The sequence below is a fragment of the Martes martes genome (assembly GCF_963455335.1).
Source record: "Martes martes genome assembly, chromosome: 4".
Lineage (NCBI taxonomy): Eukaryota > Metazoa > Chordata > Mammalia > Carnivora > Mustelidae > Martes > Martes martes.
In genome coordinates, this window is record NC_137891.1 from 158,715,312 (window position 1) to 158,737,399 (window position 22,088).

The window sequence follows — 22,088 nt, forward strand, 5'->3', positions numbered from 1 at the left end:
GCTGAAGTAACTCTTCCACAAGGAAGGAAATAAGTGATTTGCAGAATCCAGTTGGAGCTCTCTCCCCTTTGCCACTGTCCCTCAGCAAAAACAACTTACAAAAAAGAAAATGGCCAAATCATCCTAGTAAATGTTTTCTTATGTTTAGTACGAGCCAATAGGTATGTCACTTAAAGAATTACACATTTTAAGGAAATTTCCGACTAATCCAGTGAGTACCATCTATTTGCAGCTAGGTTTAAGCTAAGGGTCCTATGGCCAGCTAAGGACTTAACAAACTAAAATTAAGACAAGACAAAAATATACACAAAGACAATTATTTAAGACCTTTATTAACGGGTGCTTGCCGTTTGTTGACTTTTTTGAAAAAATCAAGTTGTAAACTTTTATTACAAATTAAAAATGAGGTTCTTAAAAATCTCAACTTGACCAGATATGAAACAATTTAAAAACCTTTAAAGGTGTATTGAGAAAAACCAGGCTTTTTTTTTTTTTTCTTAAAAAACACGTTTGTCATTACCAAAAAGAGACGTCTTTAGGTAAAAATAATAAAAACCCCATGCTGCATAGATAATGCAGATAGTTCTATTTATCTGGTCAATGGGCAAAAAGCAAGCACTTAAGGTCTTCAGCTCCAATCTTTTGTTCATTTCTTATTGCTGGAATTTCATCTTCATTTCTTCGTGTTGGATGACTAAACTGAAAAAAAAAAAAAAAATTAAAGATTATCTTGCACAACTGACTGTTACAATGTTCTTTTAGTATACTCCAAATTGCTCCAGATTACATTAGCTAAGTAGGGAAGGCATTAACAAATCTATTTCTTTATCCCAAGACACTGATCTAACAGGGGTGAACAATGCTCTGTGACAAGAATGGCTACTGTCAGTTCTGGACGACCTTTTGCCACCCAGAATATAATAGAAGGGAAAAAAACAAAAGTATCACTGGCTAGAAATGACAATTCCAGAGCCAAACAGAGACGATTACATGCTTCTCAGTAACAAGTAAAAAACTGATGCAAAGGAATCCCTTAACTTTAGACCTGATATAATATCAAACCTGCCACTTTCCCCAAAGAGACCATACTGCTCATCACCATGCAGGTTATTCTAGTAAGCTATCCCACCTCTTTTTAAAAACAAACACAGCATAATCATCATATTTCTTAGGGTAAAGTTATATAGCAAGACGTAACTCAGCTTACTACTGAAATCACAGATTCCATTCAGAATAGTTGATAAAAGCTCTAATACTCAAGATTTTGATAGGCCAAGTATGGCCCTGATACTTGCCATTACCCAAACTGGATACTTAGGTAATTTGAAAAGGACTATGGCTGAAAGACATCCTAAAGAACATTGGCTCATCTTACCTGATGAACTGGGATTTTTCTCTTGCATGAATGGACACCACTCATGACTACTCAGAGGCCAGAAGGCCACCTATGCCTACTTACCCGGATGATGGTAGAGATGGTAAGCCGGCATTTACTCAGCCCCGCCCTGCTCAGCCTCGGGAGCGGACGAATTCTCAGCTGGTGGATCGGCTGCTTTTGTCTCTTTGCCATCTTGTGGTTTAGGGTTTTCTGGGCGTCTGCGTCGGTAATTGAAGTTGCGGCGGTACCGACGTTGAGGTGGCTGCTGACCCTGGGTCTCATCTCCTTGATTTTCCTTATCTTCCTCATTGCCATCCTCTCTAGGTTGTCTTTGGCGAGGAGGACCCCTAGAATGAACATTGTACAAAGTTGCAACGATAAAACCTTCATTCTTTAATCCAACCACCAGTGTTCTCACTGGGTCAGTCAACTAAGCATCACATCTGGCCTCTTTATCAAAAAACCAAAAAGCACAAACTTGGTTCCCATTTTACAAACTGGATGGGATGTCTGTGCAAGGATTTGAAGTATAAATTAGAGGATGTATATTTAAAACTGGTTTTAATGGACTAGCAAACTTACTCACAGTATAACCTATTATAAAATTAATCATGAAATGATGGAAGTGGCATGTAACACCAGACACTTTGATGTCATTTTAAATGGGCTCCATGATAGCCAGGTTTGGAACCAAGTGCTACAGATAGATGAGCACTTGCAAAAAAAAGCAGGATACCAAAAAGAAAAGATGCTCTATATAAGTCAAAACACACAGCAACCATTAGTCATTAAGGAAATGCAATTCAAAACAAAGAGGCCACTTCACACCTTCCCAAGATGGCCATAATCAAAAGATCAGAAAAGCACCAGCGCCAGTGAGGATGTGGAGAAATTGGGAGGCCTCATACGTTGCTGGTGGGAATATAATCACAGTACAGCAGCTTTTGGAAAACAGCCTGGCAATTCCTCAAAATGTTAAGAGTCACTCACTCACTATGTGACCCAGCAATTCCACTCACAGGTCTATACACCCACAAAGTATCCATTTCATGATTACCAGTAACAAAAATGTACAAGCAATCCCAAGTGCCCATTAGCTGACTAATGAAGATCTTCAACAAAAGAGGACATCCATATGGTGGACCCTGACTTATCCATGAAAAGGTAGACTGGTAGCAGCCAGGGCTTGGGGTATAGGTAAATGAGAGACTGTTAATGGATACAAGGGTATTTTTCTGGCTGTGGGTTGGGGGGAAGGAGTGAAAGAGTCTGTAATTAGAGATAGTGTGGTAATGGTTGCATAACTGTGTGAATACTAAAATCCAGAGTTGTACACTTAGAAAAAAGTTTAAATTTACATTCTAGCAATATTATATTTAATAGCCTGAAATTAAAGATATCAGGACCAAAGAAAAGTACTGTATCAAGATTTCTAACACCAAGGAAAAGATTAGAATTGCTTTTGCTGGTGACTATAAATGTCAGAAAGCGGTTTTCTTGGCCTTTCCTCCATCCATAATCATAGCACCCCAGAAACATCAAGATTGTAGCATGTGTTTTATACCTACTGGTCATCATGGGCTCCAACTAATTCCCCTCCCTTTTTCCTGAGACCCTTTTCCCTAGTTTTGAAACCTCATACACAGTCTTTGGCAAAACTCTTCCAGCTCTCCCCTGAAGCCTTCACGTGCGGCTGCTGCTTTACCCAATCACTGTGGCTTCGAAGTCAATTTTCCCCATTTCTTTCCAAAACTCTGAGCTTTTCAAATCTTATGTTAGGCTATGTTCCATTTACTATGCTTTTCCTGTTGTAGTTATCCTGACAACCCCACATAACCTGGGCATTTAAACTCTTTACCTCCCATCCAGTTGCTTCCTATCTGGGTTCTCCCAATTTTAAGGACTCCACTCTCCAAACATTCCTTTTCCTGTTCTCCTAGTTTAATTCCTTCTTGTTCTCCCATTATTTACTTCCATTAGGATTTATAATCCAGCATTCCTATCACTTACTCTATCTCCCATTCTTCCTTAGTATTTTTCTCCCTTCCTACCCAAGTATAAAGCCCACCATTAATTATGACCAATTAGGATCTACATTTGGATCAACAAACGCTGGACTAATTCAACTCTGCTCAATCTGAGCCTGCTGCTCAAAAATGGCCGCAAAATACAAGCATGCTGGGTGGACCCTGTAACCATTACTCTATTATTTGATTTCCCCTCGTTTCTCTTCTAGAGATAACTTTACATTCTTTGTCCAAAATTCCCCATACCTCTCACCTCACCATCTCTGACTCCACTAGCACTCCAGTGCCTACATGCTTTGGCTCCTTACACACAAAACACCCAAGTCTTAGGGGCGCCTGGGTGGCTCAGTGGGTTAAAGCCTCTGCCTTCGGCTCAGGTCATGATCCCGGGGTCCTGGGATCAAGCCCCGCATCGGGCTCAGCAGGGAGCCTGCTTCCCTTCCTCTCTCTCTGCCTGCCTCTCTGCCTACCTGTCTGTCAAATAAATAAATAAAATCTAAAAAAAATTAAAAAAAAAAAACAAAAACAAAAACACCCAAGTCTTAGCAAAGGGTCCACCACTCACTTATGGATGAAATCCTATCCTATCTACAGGCCATTCTAAGCAGCTGCTTTCTACAAACTGTCTTCTGCTGCCATTTTCCAGCCTACGAATATGCCCAATTTCTCAAACAAAAGTACTTTAACACCACTCCTCCCTTACGCTTTGTAATCAGCACTATCAACTTGTCTATCCATTCAAATGAGACTAGTATGTCTAATTTAAAAGGCAAACAACAAAACTGAAGCACTCAACAACAAAAACTCACATGCTATCTTTTAAAGACATCAATGAAGCTAGGCAAAAATTTAAGCAGCTTTATAGTATTAACAAAAAGGTAAACTTTCTGCTGTTGGTACCCATGGATGTAATGTATAGACTGCCATGAAAGCCCACTTTAGACCAATTCTAAAAACAATGAACACTGTAAAAAATGATATTGTTATATTATTTGCAATGTTTTAACAAGGTATCTCTGTCTTGGTTTAAAACTAGTTTGAATAATAGTTCAGTTCAGGATCAACAAAGCTTATTGGTCAGCATCACAAATAATCTTCCCCACTCCACAGGGAAAACCCACTGATCTCCAACATCCAGCACATGGCTAACACAATCTCCTGGTGGAGATTTTAATGAAGCAGAACTAGAACTCCAGTCCACTTTCATGAAATAAAAACTCAGGACACAACACACATCTCTAGAAATAAGAAAAGAATAAATTATGGACACCAGCTACTACAAAATTCTCAGTGCACATATACTGATGTGTAGTGCAACCTCAGCTGGGTTCCTAGCTCCTAAAGCTTCAGTGCTCCACCTTCCTTAAAGTATTTTAAACATGGGTATAGGTCTGTGTGTGTCCCTGTCTGAAAACCTCTCTTACAGAGTCACAATGTATTTTGAAGACTTCTATATTGTATTATGGATAATTTTACAGTAAGGAATTTCTTCAAACTTATTTGGATATGTACAGTTAAAGCTGTTACATAAGTGATCAGTTAAGAATTATTACTGTATTGCCTTAAATATCCAACCCGTTAGTTTTAAGGATCACATGTGGAGACTCAATGCTTTAATGAAAAGACCCTTAAAAGAAACAGCTGTTAACACCGTTCTATCCACCCGCTGTGGGACAGACTGGGTACACTGATTGCCTCAATAGATCATGTGTTTATATACTAAACACATCTGGCTCATGGAACTCTTCTCCAGTTACTATGTACTTTATTGGAGTGATTTCATTTTGCAACTTAAGGGTGACAAAAAACCTAAACTGAAAAGTGATTAATGGAAAAGTATGCCATCTCAGAGGTAACACTATAGAGTCTTCATTCATGATTAAGGTGCAGTTCACAAACTCCTAATGCTTTAAAGGCAATGCTTACCTTTACCTTTCTCCCTCCCAATGAAGCAGGTCTTAAACATACAACACAGGTTGAACTATTCTCTTACCTGTTCAAGGACAGAAAAACTGAAATTCCATAACCTCATTTGGGGGGGGAGGGGACCCACAACTGAATATAAAGTAGACCTCATCTACACAAGCTGTTTTTACCCAGTGCCAGCAAAGAACACATTCTCAAAGATAACTGACTTCGGGTTCACCTCTTTGGCATCTGACAAAAGAAAATGTTAAGTGTTAACAAATAAGATGACTCTAAAAGGCTGCAGGAGAAGCTGGATGCTGCTGAGTCCTAACATATGCTTGAGAAATTTAATACAAACCATACCTGCGGAATCGTGGTCTATAACCCCGATACATATTCTGTCTCACTGGTCTACCTTGTTCTCCTGCACCCTGGTTGTCAGCACCCTGAAAAGACAATCAAGCTGACTGAAACAGTAACAGAGTAAAAACCCAATCAGACAAATCCAAAGTCTGCATACAGGAGTTAAAAATAAATAAATCAATCATCTAGTAACTATAATTATAAATTAATCTTCTAGAAATAAAAAAAATGCTTCCCATTAAGATTAATTACTCCAACATAGGGGAAGACACCCAGAAAATGCTTAAAATGCAGTCTTATTTAAAGTTATCACATGCTGTTTCTTTTACTTTTTGGTGAAAACTGAAAACTTACTTCCATCACTTCTCCCTGCACAGGAGGGTTGGAATACTGTGGTCGACGCCCATAGGGTCTCCGCATGTAGTAAGGTGGGAACCGTCGCCTGCGGTAGGGCCGGCGCTGTTGGGCCTGGCCTTCGGGAGCACTTTCCGATCCCTCGTTCTTTTCCCCACTCTCACTATTCTGGTAATTTTGCTGGTAATTGCGTGGAGGACCCCTGCGACGTGGATAGCGTCTATAATGGTTACGGTCTGCTGCATATTTACTGCCTTGCACTGGAACTCCACCAGGGCCTGTCACATTTGCTGCCTCCGCACCCTACAAAAGCCATCATATATTGACAGTGACAACAGAATTAAGTACACTTACCAAAATTTACACAAAACAAATAAAAAAGGGTCTATGTGGCCAGGGGTGCATAGAAATGATTAAACATCAGCTCCTCACTGTTCTGAAGAGATTGCCCTCTAACTGCAGCCAGCACATTAGGCTTGATGCACCTGTGTTCAAGTGGTCACCTGACCCAGCCATCCACATTAGAGCCACCATCCTAACGGATGAGATCTCCAAAATATTTCCATACTGAAGTCAAACCTTTACACAAAAAGCATCCTCACCTTTTCTCCTTCAACAACATCAAACTCCACAGTCTCTCCATCTCCTACACTGCGAAGGTACTTCCTGGGGTTATTCTTCTTTATGGCAGTCTAGTAATATCACATTCCAAAAATAGATTAACAGGGGAGAATAATGTGCTTTTTCATTCAAAATGTACCAGAGTCAATATTATTTTAGCTTGGATATACACTTAAAATTAGCTTTAAATAAGACCAAACTGTCAATAAATTTAGGAAAACAGGGACCAATGCTACCCCCAACCTCAACCAAAATGCTCTAATCTTACAAGGCCCCAGCATTTTACCACTATTTCCAAACTAAAACAAGTAATTTAACACTCAAGACACAACAATATGTATTTTTTAAAAATGCCTTTTGCAAAAGCATCATATGTAGCTTTATACAAAATGAGGATATCCATCTATCCCCCAAAGACTGCACTTAATAGTAGAAGCTAGCCCCACACAGGGCCAGTTTAGATGACAGGCGAGTTTAGTTTTGCATGCTTCAAAGTTGACCAAACCAACTTTGTCCCTGTGTTAACCATATCAAACTCAATTGCAAATGTCAACCAAAATCCCTTCCAACTGGTCTGTGATAATACTTCAATGGAAATGCAATTCACATGTATTGACCATGCGCCACTCTTTACATTATCTGACCACATGGGATAGTCAGTTATTACCTCCTCGGAATACAATAAATCTCACATTGTTACTTGTTCTCTAGACTGCTACAACTAAGTAAAAAGGGAAGAATAACCCCTCACATTTGAGTTTAATACAGTAAAGTTCCTTCATGCATTACCTAATCAATCTCATTTTGACAAATGTGAGGTATTATTACTCCTTCTTTACAAATAAACAGGCCTTTAAAGGTTAGGTGACTTGCCCAAGGTCACACAGCTTAAGTGGCACAGTATGGACTTTTCTAAATCCAGGTCTTGGGACTCCAAATCCCATGTTCGTTCTACTACATCACAGCAGTATCCATTACAGGATCACTCATGCATTTCCATTCCATAGGAGGCAGGACAACCAACAAAGCTGAAGCCAATTAAGCTAAGTTGCCCAGAACTGCAGTCTCCTTGATACACTAAGACCTGAGCATCCAAAGTCCCAAGAAACAACTAAATGTTGAACCACTTCCAAAATAAAGAGGAAAGCATATTGGTGACACCTGTGGGTCAGTACCAAGTGGGTGACATGCGTTCAGCCAAATAATTGATCTCATCTGTCATCTAAACTGTCACGAAGTTTTCATACCTTCCATATATAGCCAACTCTTAATTACCTGCAGTCCTAGGGGATAGCAGAAGTATGGATAATTACAATTTCAAAGCTTACTTTGGTTGGCATCTCCAGAACACCCCCAATCTCCCCAAACCCTTTTGTGCTGCTGACAAGTAACAAGACTGATCAGCCTTGCTGTCTCTTGTTCCTAAATGTGCATATTCCTTTGAATATGCAGAAGTAAGGAACACAAAGGAGTTGGCATTCAATTTTATAAAACATTTGTTTTAAAAATAACACTGAGCAGTCCTGTATTTATGTTTAGGATTTTTTTTTAAAAGTTCATTTTTTTAAAAAAGTAATCTATACACCCAATATGGGGCTTAAATCCATGACCCTGAAATCAGGGGTCTCACACTCTTCCTACTGAACCAGCCAGGTGCCCATATGTTTACAATTAAAATGTTTCCAAAATTACATATTTGACCCTAAGATTTTTGATAAGGTTTTGGACATACTAGAAATTGATCTGGCTCCCCTGATTGCCACTGAATGCTGTACCTCAGAAAGCAACAAAGCACCAATTTCAGATAGCCCTTCCTAAGGAAAACATGCTGCCAATCCAAGCTCACACCTGCCTGAGTAACAGTGTGAGTGTGAAAACTGTATCTTTTGGTGTCTGGATAAAAAGTACAAAGTGGTTAAAAAGTTCTTAAGATTGACTTTCAATATACAGTAACAATATTTCAACAGTCTTGGTGAAAAAACTGCAGTGCACACAACTACACATACATAGCTGTGTTCTTCCTAGCCGGTGTACGCCTGTGAGGAGCCCATGAGATACTTAAGTTTGAGATATTAGTGTTTACTTGGCAGTGGCTTACTTTAATAAAAGTAATGCTTAATGATCAAGCACTTCCCAAAATATTTTTCTTTAATGTACTTGTGAAAATGCAGCATATGGCACCTAATCCCATTAGTTTTTTCTCTTAAAACACTGAAGCCAATGTAAATAATTTTTAATGCATAATTACCAACTTTGTCGCAATTTTCCAAGCCAACCAAAATTCTCAAAGATAATTCTCAAAGTGCTTTAGAATAAACAGAAGGACCTAGGCTAACTTTGTTGGTGTTATAATGTTCGCTTCAAATTGATAGGCTTTGCAGTTTAGTCCTATTTTCCCGATGATCATTGTGATTTGTCCTTATGATAGAGGTTAAAACGTGACAGTGTTTGAAAAACAACCCCACCGAAGTTTCTGTGTATTTATAGCAAAACTAGGTCAAATTTAGGTTAATGGAGAGATTTTTTTCTTCCTTTGAAACTGGGTTTCAAAAATTTAGTCTGAGTTGAGCACATTACCTCATTTAAAAAAGCTACAGCTATTAACAAAATCCCCCTCTGAAACACCTATTTTAATTAAGGTAAACAGCCAATATAATGTTTCAACGTATACATTTAAGCATGCTCCCACTCTTCCCGTGGGAGCTAAACTGTTTGGTGGTTGGATATAATAACCTTTTTGCAAGGAACAATAGTTGAGAGAACATCCACCCCTTTCTTTTTTCTCACAACCCTTAAAACTAGGACTGTAAATATTCACACGAGCACTCACCTGGTGTACAAATACATCTTCCTTGGTGTCATTCCTGCAAGACAGAACCAAGTTGAACAAGTCATAAATGAAATACATTTCATCTTGCCAAAGGTTAAGAATAACCACGGTTCTTTGTGCATTCCCCCTCTTTCCCCTATTATTAGAGACTTTCTGGCTGCCAACCAGCCCCCAAGAAATTTAAAGCAGAAACATAATTTTTGTTTCTTTTTTTTTTTTGAGACTAAGCAGTTGCCAACAGTTGTAACCTCACTATCTGCAGAAGTATTAAAAAAAGTCTAAGTGTGACCTACTAAGCCATTAAGGCTATTAAGAGGGTTTAAGCGACTAGCAACTATCACTCCTTATTATCCTACCAAATATTAACAACGTTCTAGCATACACCACTCTTAACTCTATTCCTGTGGCAACAAGCACTGTACTGGAGAACTAAGGTGGCGAGGACGAATGAGACAACTTCTTACAAGCACACACAACCCCTTCACTTCGTATCAGACACCATTTCACAGCAATCATTAAATATCTGGTCAAACTGCTAAAGAAATATGGTTGAAATATCTGCTTTAGGACTTTAAAAGTAGTGTTAAAGGAGAAAACATTTGCCTTAAGTCTTAAAGAAGTTTACTGGAAAATGAGAAGGCCGTTCCAGAGGTAGATAGAAAAGTAGTCAAGGATCTGGGTAAAGCAGCAACTAACAAATTCAATGCAAGCGGAGTTCAAACTGGCTGGAGCATGATGAATACGGCTGTGGGTGGGGGAGGGTAAAGAATAGGGGCTAAACAATATGTAGGTAGAGGAGGCACCAAAGGCCTTTGAGTAGACGAATATGGCATAGCATCATCAGATGTTAAAATTTAGTGGCTATTAGGGAAATTTCATATACAAGAGGAGCCCAATTAGTTCTAAAGAATAGCCTAGAAGCCCAGACCAGGACTGATGGAAGCCTAAATTAAGGGGCTTATGTGTGAGAGAATGTATTTGAGGATCTCTTTCTTGTGGTAAAAATGGGGAAAACTATATGGATACATGAATTTTGGAAGTGAGGGGGAAATGGGAGAATGAGCTTATTTTAGCTGGGACACTAGGATTAAGATTGTATTATAAAGCAAAAACCACAGGAGAAACCATTTTTCAGACCTTTACTGACCTCCCAAACCCTCCTCATTTTATCCAGTAGGTCAGAGAGAGAATGGGCTCAATAAGAGTTCGAATGTTTAATGACAAAAGGAACAAAGGTTGCAATGAACTAGACTGACTGGCTTACTGACTGTTGGCTCCTTGTTGAACTGTGGAGGAAGAAATGCACCAAAGAACCCACAGAGCTTGGACTATCATAACATGAGGACATTTCACTTATGGGAACAGAATTTTAAGCTACTCAAGGCAACTGATTAAAAACTGATCTTTACAAGCTAGTTAAATACTAGAAAACCTACAGAATAAATGGCTGCCATGATGCTTATCAAATAGGTCTATAGGCATTCCACAAAGTTCCACAGCCATCACTATTAAGTTCTCATCTCCAACACTGGGACTGAATTCCAAACCCTGGGGCCCTAAGGAAAAGTGCAACAAAAGTCTGGTGAGTAGGAAAGGTAAGCTAAGTCTAGACAGGAACTCTCAACAGGGGCAGTGTTGACCACCATAGGCCATTTAATTGTTACAAAGATGGGCACGATTTGCCATAATTGGGGTGAAGTATATCAGGCTTGCTGGAGAACTAGGTAAAGAATTATTAGGTATCCTAGTGGACTTTCATGTAAGTACATTTATTATAACTTGAGTTTTGAATCTAGTATTTTACAGTTTTAACATACATTAAATTTACTAAAAATGAAACTTCCATGGAGAGAAATTTTCATTTATTGATAATGCCACTTTTTAATCTGGGTAGCCAACACATAATTTCTTTTAACAGCTGGTCTCTGTGGTAGCACTATTCATGTATTCTGATATAGTTGCAAATAGCTATGTACATATAAAATATGCTATACAATAAAAAGATGGGCGCCTGGGTGGCTCGGTCAGATTCTGCCTTCAACTAAGTCATGATCCCGGGGGTCCTGGGATGGAGTCCCACATCAGGCTCCCCCATCAGTGGAAAGCCTACTTGTCCCTTTCCCTCTGCCTGCCACTTTCCCCTGCTTCTGCTCTGACTCTGTCAAATAAATAAAACCTTTAAAAAAAAATGCAAGTAGTTATCTATAGGTTTTACTTCAAGGTGGTAATAAAAGGAATTAGAAAATTTACAAACTACTTATCTAGTAATTAAAACAATGGTTTTTTTTTCTTTTTAAGATTATTATTTATTTGAGGGAGTGCGAGAACACAAACAGGTGGAGAGGTAGAAGCAGGCTCCTTGCTAAGCAGGAAGCCCGGTGTGGGGCTCCAACCCAGGACCCTGGGATTACAACCTGAGCCCAAGGAAGATGCCCGAGTCACCAAGGCCCCCCTAGAACAATCTTAAGAACAGTCCAAGGGGGCGCCTGGGTGGCTTAGTGGGTTAAGCCTCTGCCTTTGGCTCAGGTCATGATCTCAGGGTCCTGGGATCGAGTCCTGCATCAGGGTCTCTGCTCAACGGGAAGCCTGCTTCCTCCTTTCTCTCTCTGCCTGCCTCTCTGCCTACTTGTGATCTCTGTCAAATAAATAAATAAAATCTTAAAAAAACAAAAAACAAACAAAACAGTACAAGGTAGGCAAGACACACAATGCATCCTCTGAAAGACAGCTGAAGGGAGTTGTTTTGTGGGTATAAAGATATGTAGAAACCAATAAAAGGTTCATTAACATGTGCCAGACAACAGCACTCACTCACTCTGCTGACAATAAACCAGCATATATATATATATGTGTGTGTGTGTGTATATATATATATATAGCCAAAGCATATATGGATTTTAGGAGAAAATTTGACAACTCAGAAAAATGCAGTTTTAGCCTAGATAGAACACTATAGCCTGGATGCATTATATCAATCTAGTTACAACTTAAGTGACTATGCAGAAATTCAAGGTACTACCAAAAGAAAACCCAATTTTTAGATCTCATTCCACTCTTAACAGCTGTGCAACCTTGGAAAGCTGTCTCATCTGCAAAATGGGAAAAATTAGATACAACAGCTTACCTTCCTGAGCACTTAAGTTCCAGGTATTGTTCCAAATGTCTTAACTATACATACCATTCAATCCTCACAATCCTGAGGCAGACACTATCATTAACTCATTCTACAAATCAGGAAAATGAAGTGTGTGTTCATCTGCTCAGTGGTAAAATTTGACTCTACGGGCCCTGATCTTTACTACGTTAAGAACTCAAAAAGGACCAGTTTGGAAATCTTTACATTTTTAGCTCTAGAGGCACCTTGCAGCATGACAGTCTATTTTTTTATTATTTATTTATTTATTTTTAAAAAGATTTTATTTATTTGTAGAGAGAGAGACGTTACCAGGAGGCAGAGAGGCAGGCGGGGACGGGGGGAGGAAGCAGGCTCCACGTTGAGCAGAGAGCCGACATGGGGCTCGATCCCAGGACCCTGGGATCATGACCCAAGCCGAAGACAGAGGCTTAACCAACTGAGCCACCCAGGCGCCCCGACGGTCTATTTTTTAGAGGACAACAAAAAGTAACAAGCACCTCTACATTCTCACCTGCATTACACAGCTATTCCGTTAGACCAAGGTTCTGCTATGTATCTCCTCCCCCAATGTAAACACCACTTTGGGCTCATAAGCCATATAAAAACAGCTGCTGAGTGGTAGTTTGTGGACTCCTATCTGTAGTAATACTGGAGAAAGATGCATGCTCACGGCTACTAGAGAGCTCATGGAAGAGGAAAAAGCAGTAATTAAAATAAGCTGACCAGGGCACAGGGTGGCTCAGTAGGTTAAATGTCTGCCTTCACCTCAGGTCATTATCCCAGAGTCCTGGGATTGAGTCCCATGTGGGGCTTTCTGCCCACTGGGGAGTCTGCTTCTCCCTTCCCTCTGTGCGGTCTCTCAAACAAAAGCTTTAAATAAAACCACTTTAAAAACAACACCCACTCCCCCTCGCTATTATTAATGTAATAAGAGAGACGCCTGGGTGGCTCAGTGGGTTAAGCCTCTGCCTTCGGCTCAGGTCATGATCTCAGGGTCCTGGGATAGAGCCCCACATCGGTCTCTCTGCTCAGTGGGGAGCCTGCTTCCTCCTCTCTCTCTCTGCCTACTTGTGATCTCTGTCAAATAAATAAATAAAATCTTTAAAAGAAAGAAGAAAGAAAGGCCGGCAGGCATTCCTAGTACTGCACCTTATCTTTTGTGGTATATGGTGAGAACCAAGAGACATCCTTCTAACTTTACCATACTTTACTGAGGGTGGAAAATTATGGACAGGGCAGACTAGTATAGTAATAAGCTAGCTCACTAGGGGTGTCTGGGTGGCACAGTCGGTTATATGTCCAATTCCTGGTTTTGGCTTAGGTTGTGATCTCAGGGTCATGAGATGCAGTCCCATGTTGGGCTCTGTGCTTAGCAAGGAGTCTGCTTAAGACTCTCTCTCCCTTCTCCCTGTCCCCCTCCCCCCCCAAAAACAAATAAATCTTAAAAAGCAGCTAGCTAACTAGGCACTGTGCTAAGCACCAGTAATAAAAGTTAACACATGGCCTATCTTCAAGTATTTCAACCTGGAAGGCCACCACCTTTGATCCAACGCAGCAGCTGAATTACCCAATACTGTTTTCCATTATCATAGTATGTTAAGTCCTACTGATCAGAGAGGAGGAAAAGGAAAGAAGAGCAGGCAGTGTGGTTCAGCATTCCTTACTATAAACACTGGAGCCAAAGTTAGAATCCTGGCTATCCGATTTGGGGCAAGTCGCCTTATTTGGACAATGGGGTAAAATAACACTTACCTAAAGACCATACTATAATCAAACCCAAGCCCATCCGTACTGCTGCCACTTGAGACATTATATTACTGGCAGCCCAGTGCCTAGTACTGCTGTCCGAAAGAAATAAAATGCAAGCTCGGTACAGGTTTGCCCCGTTATCTGAAAAGTTCACTTGATGCCACTTCACTTTCATGAGAAGTCTCACAGGAATGCAGTACTTTGGGATACCATGCAGAAATCTGTATATATGTTTATTTTCTAGTAGCCACAATAAAAAAAGTAAAAACAGGTAAAATTAGTTTTACCATTTAAACATGTATAAAAATCAATATAAAAAACTAAAGTATTTTACATTTCTTTTTTCATACTAAGCCTTCATAATCTCTATATTTTACACTTCTGAAAAGTAGGTTCACAAACGCAAGCTGTTCATAAGAAAGTGGTTCAAAACAAACACTAAATTGGTATCAGTTTAAAATTCAAGTTTAAAAAAAAAATTCTGTTTCTCAGATGTAAGAACCACGTTTTCCTACAAGTCTAATGGTTACTGTACTGGACAGCACAGTCCTCCTGCACTCAGGTGTATGCTTTCTGCTGGATTCTACTACTCCTCTTCTTGCTGTTAAGTGCATTATTTACACTGAAAATTTTTCATAAACACTCCTCCTCTCAGGTTTTCTCACCTGACTAGTAATATTGTCCTTATTCAGCAAATGAGGCCACAGTATGGACTTCAAGGAAAAAAGAATCACAGATAGCGAGAGGCTGAAGAAAAAAGGGGTTACCATTTTAAGTTTGGAAAATGCTAAAGAAAAAAGGAATTCTGCTGGGATTTACAAATAGAAGTCTCTTAAAAGTTCCCAATGTAGCACAATGAAGGTAAAAACATGCAGCCAGCATTAAACTGCTATACTACTAAATTTATCCAGATTAAAGTGTCTCAAAATGTCCTAGAATTTTAGGAAATCTTTTGCCAAACCACAGCATTGCGTTAAATGAAACCTAACATATAAGCTCATCTATCCATAACTAAATACTTTTATCCTATTATCTTGTTGCAGAATACCACACCAAGCCCTTTCAACAGCTTAAATTGCCCAACTGCACAAATTATTAACTCTAAGTCATAAAAACCTCTAGGATTTAGCATCCATATATGCTCCATAACCCAAAGCATCCAGACACCAATTTCCAACTTCTGCAGATGGCCATAAGATAATAAACCCTACTTCTCTTACTTGTTTTCTATTAAACACTCCTTATGGGCCAGCAGGCATACTATTTCCCCCACTATTTTGTATCATTCTGCCTCAGTGAGCTGAATTGTAGATGTTTCCAAGGGCTAAGACTGAAGGGTGGAAAATCCAGCAATAATAGCCCCAATACTTGGTAAACAGGAGTAAGCTCATTCTCTATTCTAGATTTCAAGATGAAAAGCTTTTATCTATCAGTGACTTGGTGAATAAGGATGACTTCTGGCCAACTTAAAATCAGTAGTTAACACAACCAGCATGCAAATCAATCCTGAAGTGCCTTATATAGAAGTCACCGTCTGAAGAGCCTCAGCTCTGAGATCAAACAAAAACACTCCCTACCCAAAACAACAAGCAGTAACAGTGCTTTTTCAAGACTGCCAATGACATACCATGATTTGGGGACTACTTAGGTATCATTTTTTTTTATGCTTCCACCCACCCACCCTTCCTTAGCACCCACCAAGTCTTCCTTAGTGCCACAGGAATGTAGTCAATTATGTTACAGATTATCCATGTCTTCTATGATATAGATATACCCTTACCATTTGTCATCAAATTCAGTCTGATTTTAACAGTCCAGGAGACTTGGTAATCACTCTCCCACAGGTCTACAAATTTTTAGAACTAAAAACCAGGGAGTAAATATTTTAGGCCATGTCAGTCATATAGTCTTATTTAAACAACCCTTGAAGACTCACAAGTAATAGAAGGGTCAAAGGCTCTCTCCTTTAATTCCTCAACTGCATCCTAGAACTAGCTATATTAAGGAAATTCTTTTTAATTGTAAAGTCAATCCGCACTAAACTCTGTTACAGCACTAACTGCACGTAATAGGCAGTGCAAAAAAGCAAATTTTTTCAAATCTGGGAAACTAAGTCAGCACATAGAGGAGCTCCAGTGACTGCTAGGTATCATTTAGGTAAAGTCTTTTGATGGCTAAGAATAGCGAACCCAAGAAATAATCTGTAATTGTGGACACCAACCAAACTGAAGAGAACCAGGGCCAATTTTCAGGAACAGTGTTAATAGCTGCTAGTGAACAAACTCCAAAGGCAGAAAATGGGAGTTCAAATCCTAGCCCTGCCACTTTCCATGCTTCACAAGGCAAGTTACTCAACTTCTCTGTGCCTCAGAATATTGACTCCTCAAATATTTTGAGGATTAAATGGCTTAGTTCATGTAAAGCATTTATAGTAACGCCTGGTGTAAGTGCTTGAAAAACACTTTTTTGTGTGTCACCACTGTGTGAAGGAAGTCACCTTCATCAGTTGTATACATAGGGAATCCCCAGAAGAGAGACTAAACCTGACAGCCATGATTAAGTAGTTTTCCTGAAGATAGCTAAACCCTTCCTTGGCTTAGTTTATTATACCTCTTCCTAGAATAATAAACTCAAATGTACAGAGGCCAGGCAGGAAGGGAAGTCAACACAGGAGAAAACCAAACCTGACATATTGTGGTAAAGAGAATGTATACCCCACTTGAAGGTGTCAATAATACTCATGGCTAGCTGATTTTATTTACATGGGACTTCAGGTACCAAAGCTAAAACTCAGATCTTAAAAAAGATAGTAATCGATTATTTTGGAGATTATCTCCCCAATTTTAAGTATCACCAACTCATTCCAATTCTTTTCCAGAGACTGTGTTATCCAAACAAAACATCTGAAGGTAGATTCAGCTAGTAGGTCACCAATTTATGTCCTCTTACCTATCGGATTCTCTTTGTTCCGAATTCCTTGCCCATGCCAAAACTCTTGAATGATTAAGCATTTTTTTTTAAGATTTTATTTATTTGACAGAGATCATAAGTAGGCAGAGAGGCAGACAGAAGAGAGAGGGAAGCAGGCTCCCTGCTGAGCAGAGAGCCCGATGTGGGGCTCGATCCCAGAACCCTGGGACCAGGACCTGAGCTGAAAGCAGAGGCTTTAACACCCAGGTGCCCCTTGATTAAGCATTTTTAAATACTCTGGAGAACAGAGAAGTATTCCTATTGTGGTCACTATGAAAGATGCACGTCCCAATGAAAAACTTTTAAAATTGTTACTGATTCATGCCAACTTTTCACAAATTTCATGAGCATGGATTAATCCTCAACAGGAAGCAAATGACAAAATTGGGTTTCCAGATTTAAAAAGCAGAGAACCAAACCCTGAAACCACTGACCCCTGTAGCATCTGTCTAATGACATCTTCAACAGTTTTGAATGAAACTTTTCATAATAAAATGAAATGGGGACAGGAGGTTAATAAACCCCTCTAATCACGTAATCCAACCACTGTTTCCAAGACACAGCATACTGAAGGACTAACCATAAATTTCTCAGAATTCTTAGATTCTGTAATCTAAAAAAAAAAAGCAGCCAAAATGTTTGATGTTCTAAAGCACTACACTTTTATTTAGCACCTTTTACCCAAGAAAACCACCAGGAGAAAATCCTATAAAAAATAATATTGATAAGGATACATTACTTTCACAGGTAGTCATTTAGATCAAAATATTTGCATTGAAAACACATTTCTTTAAAATCAAAAGTTTACATAAAAATTATCTTCTATTTTCATTACAAAACTCTTAAGAACCAGAATGTAATTCATTGAACTCCAAGGTTAAAATTATAGTCACAGCAATCATCTCAAATGCTACATCCTCTCCTTTCTACAGAAGCAGCATGTGTCTGCTTCCTCCCAAAACCCCACCAAGAGCCAAGTCCCTACATACCTAACCGACTCGGAAACTGGTACCAAACTACAGTTTTTTAAGACCTATATTTTCCCTTAATCAAGGCAAACCTCTCCTGGACTTAACTGCTGTCACATTTTACAGTGACTCTAAAGTCTTAGAATCACTGCAATAACCAATTTAGAAACACAAAGCACCTTTAAACCAGTTAACTTGACAAAATAGCTGAGGTTAGGACAGTCCAAACAAAGGATCATCAAAAGTCTATCTACATTTAATGCGCCCTGGAGGACCAACAGGGTTGATTCCAAGTTGGAAATGAGATATTCAAGGAGTGGCATCTCATAAAATAATTTAGGGTATATGTAAGTCAGTTCTTTTATACTGGATTATCAACTGTTCACTTCAAAAATCATAACCTCTGTCCCTTTAACAAAAAAATGCAGGAAAACATAAGACACATGGTACAACATCTAAAGCACACACAAACTACAATCTAACCACGGAAAAGGCTGCAAATTACAGTCCCTTCTAATGTGTACACGAGCATTACATTAGGTAAAGAGTTAATAGCAGCTTTTCAAGTATGGCCCACCAAACATAATCACCTGGAATTCTTGTTAAAAATGTACCCCAGACCCAATGAATCCAGGCTTGAAAGAAAGAACTGAGGAATTTGTATTTTTTAACCACCTCCAGAATAAGCCCACTTTAATTTGAAAACTATTGGTTTAAGGGTTAGGACAGTAAGAAGAGTCAGAGTAAGAGAGGAAATACAAACTGAAATCCTAACGTTGAGAGCTCAACTAACAAGTAGTCAAATATAAGCAGCCATGCATTCCCTTCCATCATCTCTAGTAACCAATTACTAAAAAACTGATGAAAAATGTAGCCTTGGCCTGTCACAAAAGCAGTGTTAAGAGTAGAAATTCCCAAAGATTTTGGAAGAAACAGAACTGTTTCCCCACAACTGCAACCGTGGAAAACAGGCCGTCAAATGCTTAAAATCTCTTCTGCTTTGAACATTTCGACAATACTTTAGGACTGAGTAATGAAAGGTTTTTCACCAGCCAATTGGGTCTATCTTTAAGCTTGATCTTGCCCACTTGGGTTTCTTGCAGTAGCGTCCATTTCACATGCATGCAGTATTATTTCTTACTCTTAGGTCTTCTTTTAAAACATTTGGTTGTTTAATGCCTTCTAGAGTAAGAATGTAATAAAAACACTGAGATGACACTATCTTACCTGTAAGGCTAATATGCTATGAGCACACACGATGCTCTACACCCATATGCAACTGCACTAGTAGCCTTGCTTGGCAGCCATCTTGAAAATGATGCCCGGCTCACAAGGGAGACCATGAAGAGTACAGTATGTAAAACTGCACGTTACCATCACTATTGCTACACATGATTCTAAAGATTAATCCTAAAGATGGAGACCAAAAAGTATGAGAAATAAAAACTGAGAAAGGAAAAGAGGCTATTTTTTCCAGATGCTACTACAGGAACATAAACTACTGTAGTCCTAATGTGAAATTTATCCAAAGCATTCAAGACAACATACACTGAAAACATTAAACAAAGACCATATAAACTTAACAGTCAAGATGACAAATCTTGCACTGTCAAATCTTGTTACCTCCAAAGGTTAACGCGTTAGAAATAACCTATATATACTAACCAGTGGTCACATCACGTTCTTCACTACCAATTTCATAAAGTTATAAAAAGGTGACAAGAATAAAAATAGTTAAAAGAATTAGACTAGACCTCAGTTTCCTCAATTTGCTGTTAAGAGTTGGCTCACTCACTACACTTGCCTTTTAAATTGCTCCTCACCTAAGAAGCCTCTGAAACGGATTTTAAATTAATATTTAGCTGCAAAACAAAGACCATGTCTAAATTCCTAATCTCTTCAATCTTCGAGGAAAACAGACTCACTGCCAAGAAGTAACAAGCTACACATGCTTACACCCTTCCTCGTCCACACAGAGCCTACCCACGGAGCAGAGCATGCAAAAGGTAGGACGGAGACTACGGTGGCGGTCATCTCACCTGTTGATGAAACCATATCCGTTTCTTACATTGAACCATTTTACTGTTCCCAAAACCTTCGTTGCTGGAGGGAAAAAAAACACAAAAACACAAAAACCCCACGATTACCAGACGTCCTTTCTTAAACCCGCCACGCTTGGGCACCCGGCCCCGCACGCGCTCCGCCGAGGCCCGCGACCACCTGACAGCCTTTCTCCTCCGAGGCCGCGCGCGGGCCCCACAGCACACGTGGGTGGGCTCGAAGCGGCGGAGGCCCGCGGGCAGGCCCGGGGCGCGGAGCCGGCGGGCGGGCGCGGCTGCGGGGCGGGGAGCACGTGAGGGAAGGGGAAGCGCCCGGCCCACTCGGGCCTGCGTAGGCGGCGCGCCGCGCCCTCAGGGTACACGCGGAAGGGAGCGGGCTGAGCGGACGGAACAACGGCGTGCGGGCCCGAGCGCACGCGGCCGCCGGGGAGGGGAGGGACCCCGCCGCACACGCGGTCGGCGGCGCGCGGCCGCCCGGGGGGAGGGGCGCGCGACTGCGCGGGGTCCGCAGGGGGCGCGGGAGGCGACGCGCGCACGCGCCAGCCGAGCACGCGGACCGGGGCGGGCCGGCGTCCGCCAGGGCGCGAGTGGTGGTGGGGGGGTTGGGGGAGGGGCGGCCGCGCGCCGCCGAGTCGGTCCCCGCCGGCCGCGCGCCCGCCGGCTCGCCACGCTTCGGGTAACGGTTCCGCCGCCAGACTTCCCTACGGCCCCACCCCCGTCCCCGTCCAGCCCTCACCGATGACCTTCTTGTCCCCGCCGGCAGGCGCCGCCGATGTGAGGCCGCCCGGGCCGCCGCTCCCTGCGCCGCTGCCCGTGGTGCCGGGCTTGGTGTCGGCAGCGCTGAGGGCGGGGGCGGCGGGGGGGGCGGCGGGCGGCTGCTGGGTCTCGGCCTCGCTGCTCATGGTTGCGGTGATGGTGACTGGGGCCGGCTGCGGCAGCTGCGGCTCCTCCCGGGGTGTGATGGTAACTAGGCCGGCGGCGGCGGTGGGGCTGCTCAGGGCTCTCTGGGGTCCGCTCTCCGCTCCCGCTACCGATCGAACTAGCGAGAATGGCGGGACGGGCGGGATAAGCCCTGCGATCGACCCGCCCCAAGCATCGTTCACTGGCCAGCACTGCTGTCAATCTCACCACCTGACCCCAACTCCTGGACTCTATTGGCTAATACTTTATCACTCCTCCACTCTCATTGGCTCTTAGGCGGCTAATTCGGCCGACCTACAACCGTTCCTACCTCCGCCGCCGCCATAGAGACCGGAACTAGAATTAGAGTAGAGTCACCACGAGAACCATAGAGTACCCGACAGGACGGGCAGAGTGAACGTGACTTTCACGAGGCTGCAACGCGGGCGGGAGGGCCCCCAGTTCAGGGCTAGACACTGACCGAAGGAAGGGGACCGTCAAACGCCTGACCGGATTACCTGGCCTGACCTGGGGGCTTGGAAGGGCACCGGACGACACCTAGCCTCATGTCGAGGGAAGGCCTTCCTCTCTCCCTCTGTTTTAAATGTGGTCCTTGTGACTTCAGACCATTACTGCAGATAGAACCGTATTTTCTACAATGGCCATGTACTCTCCGCACAGCGAGGGTGTCTAGAACTGACTTAAACGTATGCATTCAAAGAGCGTCCGTTTTGGCGGAGCAGTCACCTTGGAGGGACCACGCCGTCCGTCAGACCGCCCCTGATCAGCATATTTAGGGGAGGGCGGTGGTGTACTCCGCGGGG

At 41.5% G+C, this 22,088-nt stretch overlaps 1 protein-coding gene across 1 annotated transcript; it reads right to left on the minus strand.

Annotated features, from left to right (window-relative positions):
• Positions 1-311: 311 nt before the first annotated feature.
• YBX1 (Y-box binding protein 1) lies at positions 312-21,408 on the minus strand. The gene is made up of 8 exons (XM_080800510.1): positions 21,101-21,408; positions 20,344-20,407; positions 9,482-9,515; positions 6,633-6,722; positions 6,031-6,333; positions 5,677-5,759; positions 1,460-1,725; positions 312-699 (listed from the first exon to the last, which is right to left on the minus strand). Exons 1-7 carry the CDS (start codon positions 21,264-21,266, stop codon positions 1,491-1,493), a joined length of 975 nt encoding a protein of 324 aa, XP_080656636.1. The 5' UTR covers positions 21,267-21,408; the 3' UTR covers positions 312-699; positions 1,460-1,490.
• Positions 21,409-22,088: the final 680 nt, after the last annotated feature.